At 50.5% G+C, this 17,335-nt stretch overlaps 2 protein-coding genes across 2 annotated transcripts in view; one reads left to right on the top strand and one right to left on the bottom strand.

Moving 5' to 3' along the window:
* Nucleotides 1–350: 350 nt before the first annotated feature.
* On the bottom strand, nucleotides 351–5,192 carry TMEM170A (transmembrane protein 170A). The gene is made up of 3 exons (XM_063334195.1): nucleotides 5,032–5,192; nucleotides 4,773–4,943; nucleotides 351–3,632 (listed from the first exon to the last, which is right to left on the bottom strand). The coding sequence occupies exons 1-3, from the start codon at nucleotides 5,150–5,152 to the stop codon at nucleotides 3,502–3,504; spliced, it is 423 nt and encodes a 140-aa protein (XP_063190265.1). The 5' UTR covers nucleotides 5,153–5,192; the 3' UTR covers nucleotides 351–3,501.
* A 160-nt stretch (nucleotides 5,193–5,352) lies between these two features.
* The window catches only part of CFDP1 (craniofacial development protein 1), a 71,429-nt gene continuing 59,446 nt past the window's right edge, over nucleotides 5,353–17,335 (top strand). Inside the window, exons 1-4 of the mRNA XM_063334194.1 lie at nucleotides 5,353–5,628; nucleotides 5,701–5,806; nucleotides 6,405–6,636; nucleotides 9,492–9,610. Of these exons, the coding sequence (XP_063190264.1) occupies nucleotides 5,574–5,628; nucleotides 5,701–5,806; nucleotides 6,405–6,636; nucleotides 9,492–9,610 (512 nt within the window). The 5' untranslated portion in view covers nucleotides 5,353–5,573. The remainder of the gene's footprint in view (nucleotides 5,629–5,700; nucleotides 5,807–6,404; nucleotides 6,637–9,491; nucleotides 9,611–17,335) is intronic.

Genomic DNA, 17,335 nt, shown 5'->3' with positions numbered 1-17,335 from the left:
AGACACTGCCCCGGCAAAGCCACGGTCACAGGGTGAGAACCCCAGCACCGAGCCCAGGGGCTGTGGGGACCCCGCACGTCCGCTGGGGAACGGGGACTCCCAGCCTTGAAACAAGCTGGGACATCCCCAACAGCCGAGAAGCAGCAAGATGTCACCTCGGGCTGCGGTGCCTGGCTGCAGGCGCACATCCAGCCCCTGATGGAGACAAAACTCACCACCAGAACCAGGATATTTCCTGGTGCTGAGGGCCCCGGGCGGGAGAAACCTGCCCCGTGTGAGGCAGGAGCAAAGCTTGTTTCCCAAACCACAACCTCGTCGCCCGTCAGGAGAAACACGTGACTCCGTTCACCTCCATCTTTACAGAATTTACTGATAATCACCACCAGGATCAGAAGTGTCAGTAAAAAAATAAAATTTACAGAGTTTTCTATCATACAAAGATTTGTTCGCGACAGCCGCAGTCGTTAGTGAGACAGGAAGTCGGGCGGTATCTAAATCAGCACAGAGGATGTTCGTGCACACAAAGCGGGGCCACGAGTTTCGACTCGCGCAGCAACGTTTCCCCAGGGCAAGCGGCTTCTCTGCAAGGTGTTTCCTGGGCCGATACTCCTGGACGGGGGTTCAGGGCACTGCCCAGCCCGGGACACCTCGGCATTGACAGTTTTGCAAGCTCTTGGCAGCTTTTGGCAAGTTTGACTGAGCGAAGTCTACCAAAACCCGCTGAAAACTGAAGGAATTCCTCGCCTCGCCTCACTCAGGATAAGGAACACAAAGGGAAGACCAAAGCGACGTGATGAGAGGGGAGGAAACCACCGGTTGCGACCGATCTGGTGCATCAACTCAAAACCATTCCTCCTTCCTGTTTGGATCTGGTTTTACTGGAGAGGGAGGTCAGGAAGGCAGCTGGGGGAGCGGAGGAAGGTCTGTGAGTACCGGGGCGACACAAAGAGCTCTTCCCCAGCGCTAATACCTGTCACGACAAGTCAGCAGCTGATTTTTCACCTTTTATGCAAGAATTCCCTGAAAATTCCCCAGCGCCTGGGCACAGAGAGGCACCACCAGCTCCAACCACTCAACTTCCAAACACTGGCCGAGCTGCCAACTTTTCAAGTGAAGCAGCACCCCACATCCCCAAAAACGACTTCGGGTCATCACAATGGGTAAAAATCAGGAGGTTTTCAGTTTGCCCAGCACCAAGTGATTTTTTTTTCCATTTGTTCTGAGCTCTTAACAGCCTGGATTAGTCCCCTGTGTGCCTCAGCCCCGTTACTGCAGAGGAACCATCCTTGTGCCATGGCGCGCTGATAAAGTGCTTTCCCAGTTGGAATCAGCTTAGTCCTTGCTACTGAGGGATGCCAGGCGCCAGGGCAGGGGGAAAGGGAAGCACAGCGGGTGCCCAGGACACAGTTTCTAGTGTCACCCGAAAGGTAAGGCCAGACCCGCCCAGTCTAAGTCCCATGAGGGACTTTTAATTCGTCCAGGAAAACACAGTTTAATTCACGTGAATCAAACCAGGGACTCCGGACATGCGCTGTGTGTGCAGGCATTTGAAATAAGAAGTGGGAAGGGGGAAAGACATCTAGAGAGATCATTATTCCTGCTTTTTCACTGGGGGCAGAAGCAAAGAGGGAGGGAGAGGCTCAACCGTCCCCCGGGGGATGCGGCGGGAGGAAAGCCGGCTCTCTACCATCAGCACAGCACACAGGGCACTCCGAAGATCCAGGGTTTAGTATGTGTTACACCGCTCGGACCTCACCCACCTAAGAAGGATTCACATTAAAGTCTTTCCTAAAATGCACAGCCTCATTCCCTGAATTAACACAGGCTAAAAATTACGAGTCACCTCAGTAAATAGTTCCCAAAAAACACCTCTCTCCATCAGCTGTCAACAGACCACTCTGGATAACTTAGTACATAAAGAGAAGTCCTTTCTTCATGATCAACCCGTGGCCCTGTTGAGGGTTGTTTCAGCACAGAGGACATGGGATTCATGGAAGATAACTGGCCTTACGAAATGTTGCAGGTAAAAAAGGCAAGCTGGTTTAGAAATCAAAAGAGTTCAGCAAAACCACAGATGGGAATTGTGTCCTGGGAGGCTGGACACAGACGGCGCCTTCCCTCGGTAGCCCGCACGACTGTCAGCTGGCGATAAACAAACACGGATCACAGCAAAGCCACGGAGCCGGCTACAAAGCCGCATCCTTTGAGTTCAACCTCCGCTTCCCCAAGGACCCCAAAAAACCAAGCCCCCAGAAAGCGCCCAGGTAGCAAACGGAGAGCCCCGGCTGCGTGGCATGCCTCCAGGCAAAAAGGCAGATCTAAGAGTTAGTTAAAAATCACTTAAAATGAAACAAACTAAAACAATTCATTAGGAGAGATCATACTGCCTGCTGCAAGGGTTGGTTTGGGGCTGCGTTCACACAGCATGCCCCTGATGGACGCGGGAATCACCCAGGCTCCTCGCAGGCATCCCCACACTGGCACGCTGCAGGTGGGATGCCGAAAACGCAGCACGCTCCCCGCCCCCACACCCGGGGAGCCCCAGTCACAACAGCCCAGTGCCAGCCATGCAGTTGTCACCAGCGCAGCCAGCGAAGCAGCAGCGAGCTGCATTTTCTGTAAGCCGGCCAGCGATGTTTACATGTCAGTGAAGACACCCAGTTCCGCCACACCAATGTAAACATGATCAGCAAGTAAAAAGAAAAGGGAGAAGATTAAAAATACCAGGCTCCTTCAGAGCCTGAGAAGCAACAGCGCACGGTCACGCATGCGCCCTGGGATTTCTAGTGTGGGCAGCAGGGCGTAGCGCCCGTTCAGCTTTGCTTTGCCTCTTGGGCAGGAGGTACACAGCGCCAGGAGAGCTTCACCATAATAAAATTCATAAAAACAGTGCCAGTTATTTCCCCTGCCCCAGCATTCATAGTCACAGCTCTCGGACACAGATTTGCACTTTTCATCTGTCTAAAAAGAGTTTTCCATTTGCTGCTCCCAAATTCACTATGACCAAGACCTGGTATTAGGAAGCTGGGGCCAGGAAGAAAACAAATTAATTTTCTCATTTAGAAAATTCACATTAAAAGAGCTTCAGGTTCACTGCAAACAAAGCAGCAAGAGTTCAAAGCGTTAAGTGAGCTCCGAAGACATCACATCACTCTGTGGCAGTGTTTCTACCCCAGAACAGCCGCTGTCACCTGCAATTCATCACTGGTGAAAGGTACGTGGGCCTCCTCCTCTGGAATCCATTTTCCTATCCTCCAGGGAAATAAAGTTTCACTTGGCACTTCATGTTACAAAAAAAAGTAACAAAATTCACAATGTTTAGCTTAATTTGCAGCCATGCTGGAGGCAGGAGCAGGCCTTCATGTATCTTTTAACCAGTGGAGAATCACACGGTGAGGCACCCCTCGAATTGCGCTCACTGGTTGGTTGTTTCAGAGATGGTGCCGGCAGCAGATCCTTTGCTCTTCCTTCAATCTGTGATCTCCAGCGTCTGAGGAAGAGCTAGAGAGTGGCTAAAATGCGCAGAAACGAAACCACCACCACGCAGAATGTCTGGCCCACTCCTAAAATGAGGGCTTCGAAGGGAATCATTTTTTTCCCCGCAGCTCTGTAAACTCCAGCAATGGCAGCACCTGCAGAGAGGGGAAAAAGCCAAAACGTGAATGTGTGACAGCGCACGTGAGACACACGCTGTTAAACCGCAGGGACGAAGGGGGAAGTCTCTGAGGATGTGAGACTGGGACAGAGAACAGAGGGGGTTTGTGGGAGAGGGCCCCAAACCCCTACACACCGGCTGGCAGAAATGCAGGACTGGGTTTACAGTGACAAACCTCAGCCAGTAACCAACGTGGCAATGGGTAAATTGGTGAGGAAACGCTACTGAGGCCTCCAGAAGGCTTGGAGGTTGCCGCAGTTTTGGACATACTCTCATCACAAGATCCTCTACGCCACAGTCCACAAACCACAAATATCATCCACTTCCGGGCACAGAAACCAAACCTGCAAGTGCTTTTGCTCCCAGTGCTCAGAAACCTGAAAGCCCACGCGGCTCTACACTTGACGGGCATGTGCTATATCCCTGACAAAGGGCTTGGTAGGTGGGATGCTCCACCTATGTGTGTTCAGTTTTGGGCTCCTCACCAACGAGAAAGACACTGAGGTGCTGGAGCGTGTCCAGAGAAGCGCAATGGAGCTGGTGAGGGGTCTGGAGCACAAGTCCTGTGAGGAGCGGCTGAGGGAGCTGGGGGTGTTCAGCCTGGAGAAAAGGAGGCTGAGGGGAGACCTTCTCGCTCTCTGCAACTCCCTGAAAGGAGGGTGCAGCCAGGGGGGGTCGGTCTCTTCTCCCAAGGGACAGGCGATGGGACAAGAGCCCTCAAGTTACACCAGGAGAGGTTTATATCAGATACCATGAAAAATTTCTTCACGGAAAGGGTTGTCAAGCATTGGAACAGGCTGCCCAGGGCAGTGGTGGAGTCGCCATCCCTGGAGGTGCTTAAAAGCTGGACAGACGTGGTGCTGAGGGACGTGGGTCAGTGGTGATTTTGGCAGTGTTGGGTTGAGGGTTGGACTCGATGATCTGAAAGGTCCCTTCCAATCTAGATGATCGTATGATTCTATTCTATGAACTCTTTCAAACATGGGGCGAGGGGGGGATATAACCAAAGCATTCATCTCCTCTCCACCCAGGGAATGCCGCGGTACACCACGCTCCCGAAGGCAACCTCTGATTCTGAAAAAGCCACCCGGCCGCTATTTTCGAGCATCTACCGTACTTGTCAGGATGCCGGCGGTGATGGGTCCCACGATGCCCATCAGCAGGAGGCTCACGGACATGAACCTGCCGTACTTGTGATGCCTGAGCGTGAAGAGCGCTAGCAAAGCGGCCGGGACGTGGAAGGAGAGGGAGGAGACCAGGGCCCACAGGAAGACGCCATACCACATCTCTGTGGAGAGAAGGGCCGTGAGAGCAGGCTCGGGGCCCACGGGCCTGAGGGCCCCGCTCCGAGCAGGCCCCGCGGCGGGGAAGGGTACCTGGGAAGGTGGAGAGCGGGCTGGAGTAGGTGGTGGTACCGTTGCCCACACGGGGCACCAGGCGGAGGCTGAGGATCTGTTGCAGAAGCCCCCCGCCGCCGCCCGCCTCGCCGCCCTCCATCCCCTCACCGGCCCCGCCGCCGCCATCCGCCGGCTCCCCTTCCGCCCGCCCCCTTCCGCCCCTCCTAGCCAATGGGAAGCGCCGCACCGTGACAGACAGGGCTGCCCGCCAACCGCCGCTCGCCGGGACACGCCCCCCCGCCCCCGCGCTGCCATGGGAACGACTGTCGGCCGCAAAGGAAACCGGGAGCCCGCTCGCACCGGAAGCGCCTCCGGGGCTGGAGGGGCGTTCTAGCCCCCTCGGCGGCTTTCCCCTCGCTGCTTCCCGTCCTCGGCGCCGCCTCGGTAGGCGCAGTCACCTCCCACCCCGCCAGGGGGCGCCACGGCACCGGCGGCGACGCTCTGGGCGGCGGCGGGCGTGCGTGAGGAGGAGGAGGCGGCGGCGGCGGCGGCGGGCGTAAGGAGGCGGCGGGGCCGGCATCATGTCGGGCTCGGAGGAGTATTCCTCGGCCGAGGACGAGGACTACGTGCCCTCGGGTGAGCGGGGCCGGGGCCGGGGGCGGCGGCGGCGGTTCCGGTGGTCCCTGTGCTGACCGGCTGTGCTTGTAGGTGCGGAGTACAGCGAGGACGACGTGAGCGAGCTGGTGCGGGAGGAGGCGCCGGACAGCCCGCGGCCGCCCCGCGGCAGGAGGAGCCCCCGCCGACCCGCCAGCAGGTACGGCCGCGGGAGGAGCCGCCCCCGGTTCCCCGGGTGGGAACATCCGCGTTTAACTCGGCCCGGCCCGGCCGGGAGCCGCCTCCGCCGGGGCTCGTTCCGGCGGGTGCAGCGCTGAGGGGCTGAGAACGGCTTTTCTTCGTTCCGGTTTCACGTCAAAGGCAGAGATACTCGGGCTCGAAAGACGCCGTGCCTGGAAACCCTCCCCAGCAGCTAGTTCTTGTCCTTTGAATAAGCCTTTTTAGGTAAAAACCACTTTTTGGTGCCACATATGTGCAGTTTACTTAAAATTGGTTCCTATTCTGCCCGGGTTCTCCTCCCCTCATGGTTCCTACAACATCCCGGAGTCCATTATATACTTATACGCGTGCCAGACCACTTCAGGGGTCTGCCTGCTGCGGTCTCGCTGCGTTCTCTGAACAGCATCATCTCTTAATTAATTAGCTTCACCCCCAGACGTTAGGGGAAACATTTCAGGTAGAATGTCTTAGCGAGAACACAATATACTGTGTTGGTTCAGCTCTGGAATACTGTTGCAGCACCTCACTCTGTGTGTGTATATATATATATTTTTTTTTTTTTTGGTATCTGCTTCCAGGAAGAGGAAGAAAGGAGGTCTCTTGCTAGAGCCAGATGAGAAAGAGGAAGAAAAGGCTCAGCAGAGTGAAGAGGAGGAGGAAGAGGAGGAAGTGGATAATGTAGAGCAGGTGGAAAGAAACAGAGAAGAAGAAGAAAAAAGGAAAGAGGATGCTCTTTGGGCCAGTTTCCTTAGCGATGTGGGACAGAAACCCAAAGCGGTGGCTGCCACACAAGTGACACAAGGAAAGAAGGTAACGGGGGCCTGGGCCTTCACCCAGGGAGTGTGGGAAGGGCCTGAAGCTTTAGACCACATGGCATTGGTTCTAGCCGGTACCAAAAGTCAGTCAGAGCTGGGAAGAGGCTGGGTTCACCTCTGCCTGTTTGCTTTGTAAGCTTGGAGTCCCGTCGTGGGGCAAACCAAGCTCCTGGTTTCCTTCCAGGTGGGGAGGTCTGTGATCTGGCGGTGCTGCTCTTGAAGCTGCTTGTCAGCATCTCAGAGTGTCCCACGGAGCCCTCTTGGCTTCTCTTCCCGGTCCTGGATTCTCCTCGTGACGTAGCAGCAGCACAATGAGGTTCCGTATGAGTTGTGCTTGTGGGCACGGCTCTCCCCTGAGGCTTTTGCCTTTCCTGTTGCTCAAAAAAGGGGAGACTCCGTGTGTGTGAGTGGGGAAGCAGAAGTGACCTGTGCTGACATGTCTGTGCCTTCATCCTCATACACTGTGGGGGTCTGGAAGATGCCGCATGTTGGGATGGATGTTTGTAACAAGAATGAATCTAGCTTTTTCTACTTTCCTTCATAAATGTCATTTACGTGCTCTCGCTCTCTGTCTGCAGAGGTTCTCTGTAGAGAGAATTCTGTGTGTAGTCAGCTATTTAAAAGGATTTGGTTCTTAATAAAACCAAATGCATGTGTTTGCCTTGCAAAACCTTTCACACTGAGGGTGGCAGAAGGGAAGAAGGTACCAAAACTGACCCTCTGTTGCTAGAATTGTCATGGGGTTTTTTGAGTGGGCAGCTAAAAAAGTATTTTGTAACACAAGTCTGGACTGTTGACTCGGTGATGCCTGGCGAGTGCAGTTCACTGTGTGAAGCTTCTTTCTACAACTGTTGGAAGGTCGCAGAACAAGTGCGGTTGTGTAATCTTTGCTTGCAGCTTTTTGAGACAAGTCCTTTCATCTGAACCCTCCTGTGTCTCTCCACCTCAGTTGTCACTGGCGGAACAGCTGGGATGGTTACAGGTAGAATTACAGAAGGAGAGAGGGGAAAGTTCTCTTCTGAGCAGTTCTGCTTTTATGGGCAGATCACTAAAACGTGAATGGTCTCTGAAAGTTCCTCCACAGCCCAGAATAATTTATGGAGAGATGCAGTTCCTCTGTTCTCTTTGTGAACTTCTTGATTTGGATTTAAGATATCTGTTTGAAGATCTCTGTGGTGTGTGGTTGATTTAGAGCAAGAATTTTGGGTTTTGTTTTGATTTTTTTTGGGGTCTTAGGGTCTGAGATTTTTTTGTGTATACCGTTAAAAGCTGTAGTTGCAATGGAGTAAATTAAGAGGTGGTGTTGACAAATTGCTTAATAAAGATATTTCCCTCTCAAATTAGGGAGACGTTATTGACAAGTAGCTTAATATCTTCAGAGTTCTCTGTGAAAATCAGTGTTGCTTTACCTGCTGATGGGTTGTGTTCTTCTATATTCTTGAGTGAAAATAAACATATTTCTATGTAATCCACCACAGCAGTTTTACTGCCTGGCGGTTCTTAGTTTGGGAGAACTGATGAATGGACAGTGGGGTGGATTGAAAATTGGCTGAAAGACAGAGCTCAGAGGGTCGTGATTAGGGACACAGAGTCTAGTTGGAGGTCAGTGACAAGTGGTGTTCCCCAGGGGTCAGTACTGGGTCCAGTCCTCTTCAATACATTCATCAATGGCCTGGATGAGGGGATAGTTTCCTGATAACACAAAGCCGGGCAGGGTAGCTGACACAGCAGAAGGCTGTGCCACCATACAGAGAGACCTGGACAGGCTGGAGAGTTGGGTGGAGAGACACCTTATGAAATTCAACAAGGGCAAGTGTAGGGTGCTGCACCTGGGGGGAATAACCCCCTGCACCAGGACAGGTTGGGGCTGAGCTGCTAGAGAGCAGCTCTGTGGAAAGAGACCTGGGAGTCCTGGTGGACAACAGGGTGACCGTGAGCCAGCAATGGGCCCCTGTGGCCAAGAAGGCCAATGGCATCCTGGCGGGCATCAAGAAGAGTGTGGCCAGCAGGTGGAGGGAGGTCATCCTCCTCCTCTGCCATGGCCCTGGGGAGGCCGCATCTGGAGTGCTGTGTCCAGTTCTGGGCTCCCTGGTTCAAGAAGAAGAGGGAACTGCTGGAGAGGGGACAGCAAAGGGCTACCAAGATGCTGAGGGGACTGGAACACCTCTCTGATGAAGAAAGGCTGAGGGATTTGGGTCTCTTCAGTCTGGAAAAAAGATGACTGAGGGGGGGATCTCGTCAACGCTTATAAACACTTAAAGGGTGGGTGTCAGGAGGATGGGGCCAGGCTCTTCTCAGTGGTGCCCAGTGACAGGACAAGGGGGAACGGGCACAAACTTGCGCATAGGAAGTTCCACCTCAACATGAGGAGGAACTTCTTTCCTGTGAGGGTGGCAGAGCCCTGGCACAGGCTGCCCAGAGAGGTGGTGGAGTCTCCGTCTCTGGAGACACTTCAACCCTGCCTGGACGCGTTCCTGTGCCACCTGCTGTGGGTGACCCTGCTCTGGCAGGGGGTTGGATGGGATGATCTCCAGAGGTCCCTTCCAACCCCGCCATTCTGCGAGTCTTCAGGCTTTTGCTTCCTTTCTGAACCACAGCAGTGTTATTCTTGCCCCTTCCTACATTTAATTACAATTTCACTTCTCGTCTGGGGTCTGGTTTGATCCTTGAGCTCCAGTGAGAGCCTGGAACCAAAGTGGGGAATTTCCTTCTGGCGGGAGGGGTGTTTGTTTCCTTTGTCTTGTCTGTGGGTGACTTGCTTTGACCAGACAACCTAAATGGCAGTGCTACCCGAGCTCTGCTTGGCCCCACAAATGCATTTTTTTGCTTTCTCCTTCATATGTTTCACAGACTGAAGAAGAGAAGAGTGGGAACAAGCTTCAGGAGAAACCAAAAGAGTCTGAGAAGCCAAAAGATTCAGGAAAAGTGACCATCACCAAAGTGTTTGATTTCGCTGGTGAGGAAGTCAGGTAAGTTGGCAGATGCGACGCGTCTACTTGTGGGTTCAGTGCAAGCTGGGTGCTGGTCTCCCGCTAGCAGGCTGGAGATGCGCTGTGAAGCACAGTGTATCTTCTTTTTCCTTCACGCTTTTTTTTGATGATGAGCACAGACAGGCCTCAAGGAGAATGAGGCCAAGATTTTTCTGCCTGAGGGCTGCAGAGTATCCTTATGTGCAGACTTCAGTCTTTGCTCAACTTCAAAACATGCCTGTAAATTCACTTAGCCTTCCCCATCTGGACACCGTTGGCAAAACTTCGTGGTGGTACTGCCACTGTGAAGGTTGAGATAAGGAAGGAATAGCAGGTGGCCCCACAGGGATGGCAGTAATGCATTTTATTCCTGCAGTTTAGTCCAAGCCCTGTGCTGGGGGCCGGATACTTGCTGGCACTTTCCCTGGTGACGCGCGCAATCCACGACAAAGATCTGCAGAGAGCAAGTGGCGTTTTGCTGAACGGACTAATAGTTGAGCGCTTTTACCTCTGAAGCCGCTGCAACAAAGGTGGTGGGCTAGGTAAAAATCGTCCTTTGGGCTGAGTTTGGGTTGTAAGATGCCTCTTAGGATGTGCCGCAAAAAGGGGCAGGCATTTTATAAGTGTGTAAGACCGGAACTGAGGGGCCTGCGTGAACACACGTGAAATCTGAATGCACTGTGACCTTGTGGTTGTTACCATGGTGTAATTCCTTTTTTTTATTTTTACTTTTATTTTTTTTATATGTAGCTGTAAACTTGGTTTTGTCAGGTGAGAATTTCGCCGGTATTTTGTGTGACAGCAGAGGGCAGCAGTTCCCAGCAATGACACACGCGCTGCCTAAACCTGGAGGAGGAAGCGGAGAGCAGGGCCTTCCGCTGCTCTTGCTTTTCGTCTCAGCACTGCTGCCTGAGCTGTTTGAAAAATCTGAGGAGAATCGTGACTCATTGAAGCGACTTTCCTATTTCCTTGCAAAACCTGGGCTGTAGGAATACCCTCCATTCACTGATGAAATGGCAAAGAACGTGCCACTGGAGGTTTTGTGAGAGAGAGCATCCATCATACCCTTCCTACAAAGGAAAGACTAAGTCTTTCCCATGGACAGATAAAATTCTGTAGCAGAATTGCAGACAGAAATTTTGTCTTCTGATGCTCACTCCCTTCCTCAGCTCCCAGCTTGTTTGTACCCAGTTTTCCTGTTTTGGTTTTTTTTTTTTTCTTGGTTCAAACACGATGTCCTACCAGGTTGGAATAGCTGAAGCTATAGGATCTCAGGGCTGTCATACAAAAGCCTGGTTGGGTTCTGACGCATCATCAGATGGCGTATGGCAGAACTGCGTTCCTGGTGCTTTGGGGGTCGCATGAAATCAGCGTGCAATCTGATTTGGAGCCTGGACGTGTCCCTCTGTGTGTTGTAGGTGAGCATCATGTCCTAACATAAGCATCGCTTCAAGGAGGAGGTTGATTTACAGGGAAGCTTGCCTCGTAGGCTTCCTTCAGAACGTGAGCGGAAAGGAATTAGGGTTTTTTGTGAAGCAGGACTCTTTAAAGTAGGGAGGTAGTAAAAATGTCTGCCTTGGAGCTTTTTGTTTATCTGTCTCTTAAAAGAAGCCCCAGATAATTCTGATATAAGCATAGAATTACTCAGATGTTGGTCTGATTCTGGCATTCTAGACTTTGCATGGCGGTTACAAATTAGCTTGACCAGCACTGCTCTTGCTTTTATTGGTAATATTTGTTGGAGGAGTTGGGGATACTTTCTCTGTCCTTCAAAGAGTGGCTTGCCTTATGTGAACAGAAGTTGTCCAGGGCTCCCAAGATGCTGAGTTTAGGCTTTTGACATCGGTATCTTATCTGTAGTTTTTTAATAGCTATAGTAAGAAGTTTCCAAGTTAGATAAAGACGTATTTTTCTGCACCAGTTGCTTTTTCTATTGTCCTTTGTCCTGCTCAGTACTGACTGTTTCCCTTGGGGTACTGCAAAGGAATTGATACAAATTTGAACTAAATTTTGATCAAATAGGCAGAAGGTAGAGGCTGGGCAACCATGAGCTTGTAATCCTGCAAACTACCAAGGCTAATGTATTTTTTGTTTGCAGCAGCCGTTGTATCGAGAGGTTACAGAGCCAGCAGCAGAAAGTTTGCAGCGAGGTCTGGAGGACTGTTTTCTGCTGGTGCCAGAGTTACCACATGCTACTTTCTTTAGCTCTTTGATAACAAAAAAAAATAAAATCCTTCAATGCTTTTTGCCCCCTTGTTTTTTGCAATACTCAAAGCTGAAGCTTTTGCGCTGTTTGCTACGTCTCGCATCTCTGAGTGCATTACGCTGTTAGCTGTGGGTAGGATATCAGGCATTATCACTGATTACAGCGACTGGTACTTTCCTGTAACGGCAGTAGGTGAGGGCCAGAGGTCTGCTTTTTCTTTGGAATAGCAGGAGGATTTCTTTGCAGGACCCTAACATCTGCAAATGCTCTGAATACCAAACGCTGACTTCCTTGCCTGGGGAAGCAGCTGGCAAATTGCTGGTTGCGAAGGCCAACGCACGGTAGTTGTGTGCGTGTGTGCGCGTTTCTGGACTGAAAGAACTGAAATGAGAGAGCAGTCTCTGTTGCTTTCCTGTCTAAATGGTTTGGGGCTACTTCTGAGTGTTGCTCTTCTGAAAGCTTGAGAAGAATTTAGATCAGTATTTAAGCACTGATAGTTTCAGGGCACGAATTTCAACAGTCTGCTCATTGAAGCTCTTAACAGAAGATCATTTAGCCGTGTTCTCGTGTTGGAGAACAATTTATTTTCTCCTGTAAGAAGATGGTATAACTTTTCTTGCATGGTTGGAGTAGCAGAAGTCTCTTGAAAGAATTCTCCAGCTACAGGGCTGTGCTGGAATAGTGAAAGACCTTCCTCTTTAAGCTGTCAACTCGCCTACAGCTTATTGTTGCACTTAATGTCCATTTTGATTAGTCTGTGCTTGTGTCAGTTGCTAATGCTGAACTTCAGGCTCAGAGTATTACAAATTACCAATTTCCAAATAAAGAATTAAATTTAGTGGCTTTTAATTTTATAAAATATGTGATTCAGTGTTACCTTGTAAAACCAAAGCTGTTGAATCCTGGAACTAGAAACGGTCTTTACCTGATTTCTCTGTTTTCCAGTTGTGACTTTCCTGTCTGCTTTTCATTCCTGCCTGGTGTTAAATAGATTAGGAGCAGCAGGTGACTGTCACCCCAACAGCTGTAACCATGGGCAGCGGGACCAATTTGCAAAGCAGTTCAGCATCCAAATGGGAGTTCAAGCCATTTCTCACCGGCAGAGGAGGTTTAAGCTCCTTTGAAGCCTCTGTTTTATCAGCTTGCTTCGCAGTGCAGGACGTGTGGTTGCATTAATAGGGAATCGCATCCCTGGTGCCAGGGTTTGTCTGTTGCAAAACATGATTGCTGGATGATGAGGCTTGTTTTCTCTTTGGTGGTCCAAACTACTTTGGCCCTTGGCTTTCTTTAAACCGCCACGGCGCTCAGCGTGTCAAAATGGTTCTTCTCTGCTCCTTCTGTGAAAATCAATTTTGTGTCCGTCCAGGACTGCAGCAGGATGGAGCTCGCATCCGTGGAGCTGGCCCAGCCCCTGGTGTCAGTCACAGTCAGTGTGACAACGTGGGAGGGGAGAGCAAAGTGCCATCTGGCCTTTGAAACATCTTCTGTCTACCTTCCTTTGGTCTGTGGGAGACAAAACGAAGTTGGGAGGAGTCGTGGTGTCTGGCTTGGGTGCTAATTCAGGAATGGGAGGCCTGTGTTCGACACCCTGCTTTGTTCATATGTTGCAGATTCTGAGTAAAGGACTCAAAACTAGAAGCTTCATGGTTCTGCGCGTGCGTGGTTTAAATCCAAAGCTTTACTCGCTCAGGTTATTCTTTTGTTGGGAACGTTTTCCTGGTATCGCAGAGTCGACATGCTGTACCGATAGTGTTGTGTCGTGCTGGCAAAACTGTGGCTTCTGCTGCCTCAGTGACCCTCGGGCACTTCCCCAGGTGCGCGAACAAAGCAGCCAAGCTAAAGCAAGACCGTAGTAGGGTTCCACTCTCCATCTGTCTTTGGGGAGAGCCCTGCTCTTTTCCTCAAGGCAAGGCATTCCTGTCACAGCTCCCTTTACTTTCCTACAAGGCTGTCTTCTCCAGGAATACCAGTTTTGGGGATCCAGAAAGACTGCCAGCAGGCTGGGCGATGGCCATCACCGTGGTCCCTTCCTGCCCAGTCCTCACCGCTGGTAGGTGGCGAATAGATAACTTCTCAGATGCGAAATCTGACTTCTTAGATTTTGAATTAACCCTTGAGCTTTTTTCTCGAGCTCCTTTGCTGTGCTTGCCCACTCTGAACCTGTTCCTTTCAGCACTCTGGCATGGCTGGCAGAGGTTCCTATGTTGTAATTCTTGGCTTCTCACCACATCTGGGCCCAGAATTGTCATGAAAGCTGCGTGGCCCGCTGGCAGCGTGCTGGGCCTGGATCCATGTAGAAATGTTTCAGGAAGAGGTTTCAAGATCTCCTTTCTGCTGTCTGAATGCTGGGATAAGCGAGTGCAAAGATCCAGCGGGTACTTTCTTGCATGCTGCTTGCCTTCCTCCTACCGAGCAGCTGAGAAGTGCTGAAGGCATCATTCTTACTGCTGTGTCAGGAATTGCCAGACCACAGAGCCCTGAACCTCAAGCATTTAGAGCTGGGGGTTTACCGTGCACCTTGCATAACAGCTAAATGTTTCTCCAGTGAACTCTTCGATTACTTTAATATTTAAAGGCTGAGCAGATGGGTGAGATTTTTTGCTGAGTTTGACTGAAGTTCATCTTTTCGGGTTGAGCTCGGTAATCTTTATCTGCTTCTTAAGTGCCTGTTTCCTGATTAATTCAGGAAACTGCTTTTGAAACTATTCTTCAGTGTTTGCCTGATTAAAGCGTACTGTTGCTTTGAAACTCCCTGCAGGAGTGCCCAAGTTTGGTGGGGCAGTGAGCCCTGCGCAGTGCTCTCACTGGGAGAGCTCTCAGCCTAAATTCACAGATGTGAAAATCACCTGACTTAACGGTGGTCTTTTTTTCTTGCTCCAAGGGACAGATGATGACCCAATTCCGTGGATATTGTTTGCGTTTTTAAGATTTTCTTACGTGAGTTTTATTAAGGCGTTTAGTCCAGAGGTATATACAAAGGAGCACAAAGCTCTCTGATGTGTTCAAAGTCCTTGAAGGCTTTAGAGATGAAAAGAGGGAAAATCCTTAGCTCTCCTACAGAACTTTCAGTCCCTGTATCTCAAGCACTTTTTAAGGAAATGTTGTTATTCCCTGTTTGGGAATATGAAAACTAAGGCATGCTGGAGTTGATGCCATGCACTGATTCACCGGGGCTCCCGGATCTCATGGCTCAGGATACCCAGGGATCCAAGCTTCACTCAGGCATTGCGTGCACCAAATAAAACTAGGAAGGGCCAGATGCCAAACATACTAGACAATAAGCAGCGTCATGCTGAGTATGGCACTTGCTGCTGCATATAATGAATACTTAAAAGTTCATACAGTTTCGTAGAAGGAACTGGGCGAACTCATGTCAGGAAAATTTCTCTGGGCTGTTATATGTGAGACATGAATTCCATCCCTGGATAACGGCTCCCTACTGTTGACTCTTCTAGGAGACTGGATTTGTGACATAGAATAGCTTCTGGTCTCCCACAAGATGAGTGTTTTTATTTGTGCGCCCGCCGTGCTGCGAGGAAACAAGTTGTGCTGGCTGTGTGTGCTGAGCAGAGGGAGAGGCAGCTTGTGTTCTAGGTTAGGGAAGATGATGGTTCTCAGTGGGGCTGTTGCATCTCACAAGCAAAACACAAAGCTTGAAAGAGGTACATGAAGCATCTCATTAATAACCAAGTCGTTATAAGCTTAAATCATTGTAGTAATTACTGGGGTTTATACTGGCTGAGGTTAATATTTCATCTGCTACAGTTGATGTGGGGTTAAAGAGAACCGGATTCTCGTCTGTTACTGTTTGTAAATGGTTATCGCCTGGGATGTTCCTGGAAGAAACCTCATTACACATTCTGTGTCGTTGCTTCACAGGTTTTCATCCTGCCTAAAGGATTCCAGAAGAAAAGATTATTTAGAGGAGATTGTTCTTAAGTTGGAACTTAAGGACCTTAAGTTGGATCAGTGGGTTTTGGTGGTGAAATTCATGACCTTTTGAGCAGAAGCAAAGGTGAAGTGAGGTGGCTGTGGGTAGGTTCTTGTCAGGAGGCTTGCCTGTGCTAACAAAAGCCCTTTCTCGGCCAATAGTGCAGATCTCCGTTGTACAAGACTGCTGCTGAGGATGGGAATTGTGCAGGCAGGGCGACAGGCCATGGCCATAGTTGGGTGGTTATTTTTTTTGGTGTCCCATGGAGTTCTCAAGGTCAGCATATCCTTCAGCTTAGGCCTGGTTGAGTGGGGCAGCGAGCTCTGAGCCCGGTCTGCGTTGCGAGCTGGGCTGCCGCACTTTTCACCTTGGTGAGCTGCTCGGGAGAGCTGTGCAGAGCTGGTTAAGGACGGATTTATTCCCTTGTGCCGAGGAGAAGTGCTGACCTGTGCGCAGCAGCGCTGAGGTTATAACTCAGTTCTCTGCAGTTGTAATGCTGCTTCTTGGGGATTTCTTGGTGCTGCCCCTCGCTACTGAAATACTCTTTCTCTTTTTTTAATCTTAGCTCATCTGTGTGCTTGTTGAATATAAAGGAATGGCACCTATGTCCTAGACTGCTCACTCTTTCTAACCCCAGATCTGCTGTCCTCTTCCAGAACTTCAGTCCCTTGATCCCGACCCTTTTCAGGAGAGAGCAGGTGGAAGTGGCTGCTGGAGAAGCAGATGAGGCATCTGAGAACAGCTCCAGCTTTCCAAAGTCCTCCTTCAGCCTCTGATTTCCTTCTCAGTGGCTGTGATGTCCTATCTGCTCCTTACATGACAACTGGGACCGACCAAATGTGACAAAGTTGGGAAGCAAAGGGGGTGTAAGCCAAGGAGTTTGGGAGACTACCTCCTATTTTATTGCTTTGAAGACAGCTAAGGTAGCTGAGCAATTGCTCCTGCTTCTGTTTCTTCCTGGCAAGCACTGGGCAGGAGTGGGGAGAATGCTGAGGCTGACAGAGTTAATGTGTTTCAAGGGGGGGAAAAAAAGAGCAGGGAATTGACTCCCACAAGTCTCAGGATTTAAAGCTGGCACAGAGAGCAATTTTAAAAATGTGTAATTGTCCATCTGTGTTCTTGCTCCATGGTCTCAGCATGGCTCAGTCAGATGTGTTAGGCTAATTAGCACGGAGAGAACACGTAATACCATTAACTCTCTCCTTACCTTGTGATGCTTTTCAGGAAAGCCAGTGGATGAATAATAGCAAGGGGTTGGCAGCACGCTCCTGCTTCTTGCTGGGTGTGAATCTTGGTCATTTGTTTTGTGCTCGTGGGGTTTTGCACAGCGCTGAGTGAAGGACAGTTGCTGTTAAAATCAGGAGAAAGATCAGTCATTTGGATGTGTGTCTCTTATTGATGTTGTGTGATGCTGCAGTGTCAGTTCAAGGCTGATACGTGTGTGACATGTTCCATGCGTGCTTTTTTTATGAAAGCCTTTAGAATCATAGAACGGTTTGGGTTGGAAGGGACCTTGAAGATCACCCAGTTCCAACCCCCCTGCCCTGGGCAGGGACACCTCCCACCAGACCAGGTTGCTCAGAGCCCC

This window comes from Chroicocephalus ridibundus, chromosome 4 (genome assembly GCF_963924245.1).
Source record: "Chroicocephalus ridibundus chromosome 4, bChrRid1.1, whole genome shotgun sequence".
Classification (NCBI taxonomy): Eukaryota; Metazoa; Chordata; class Aves; order Charadriiformes; family Laridae; genus Chroicocephalus; species Chroicocephalus ridibundus.
Note: the sequence above shows the minus strand (reverse complement) of the source record. Positions and strands in the feature narration are given on the sequence as shown.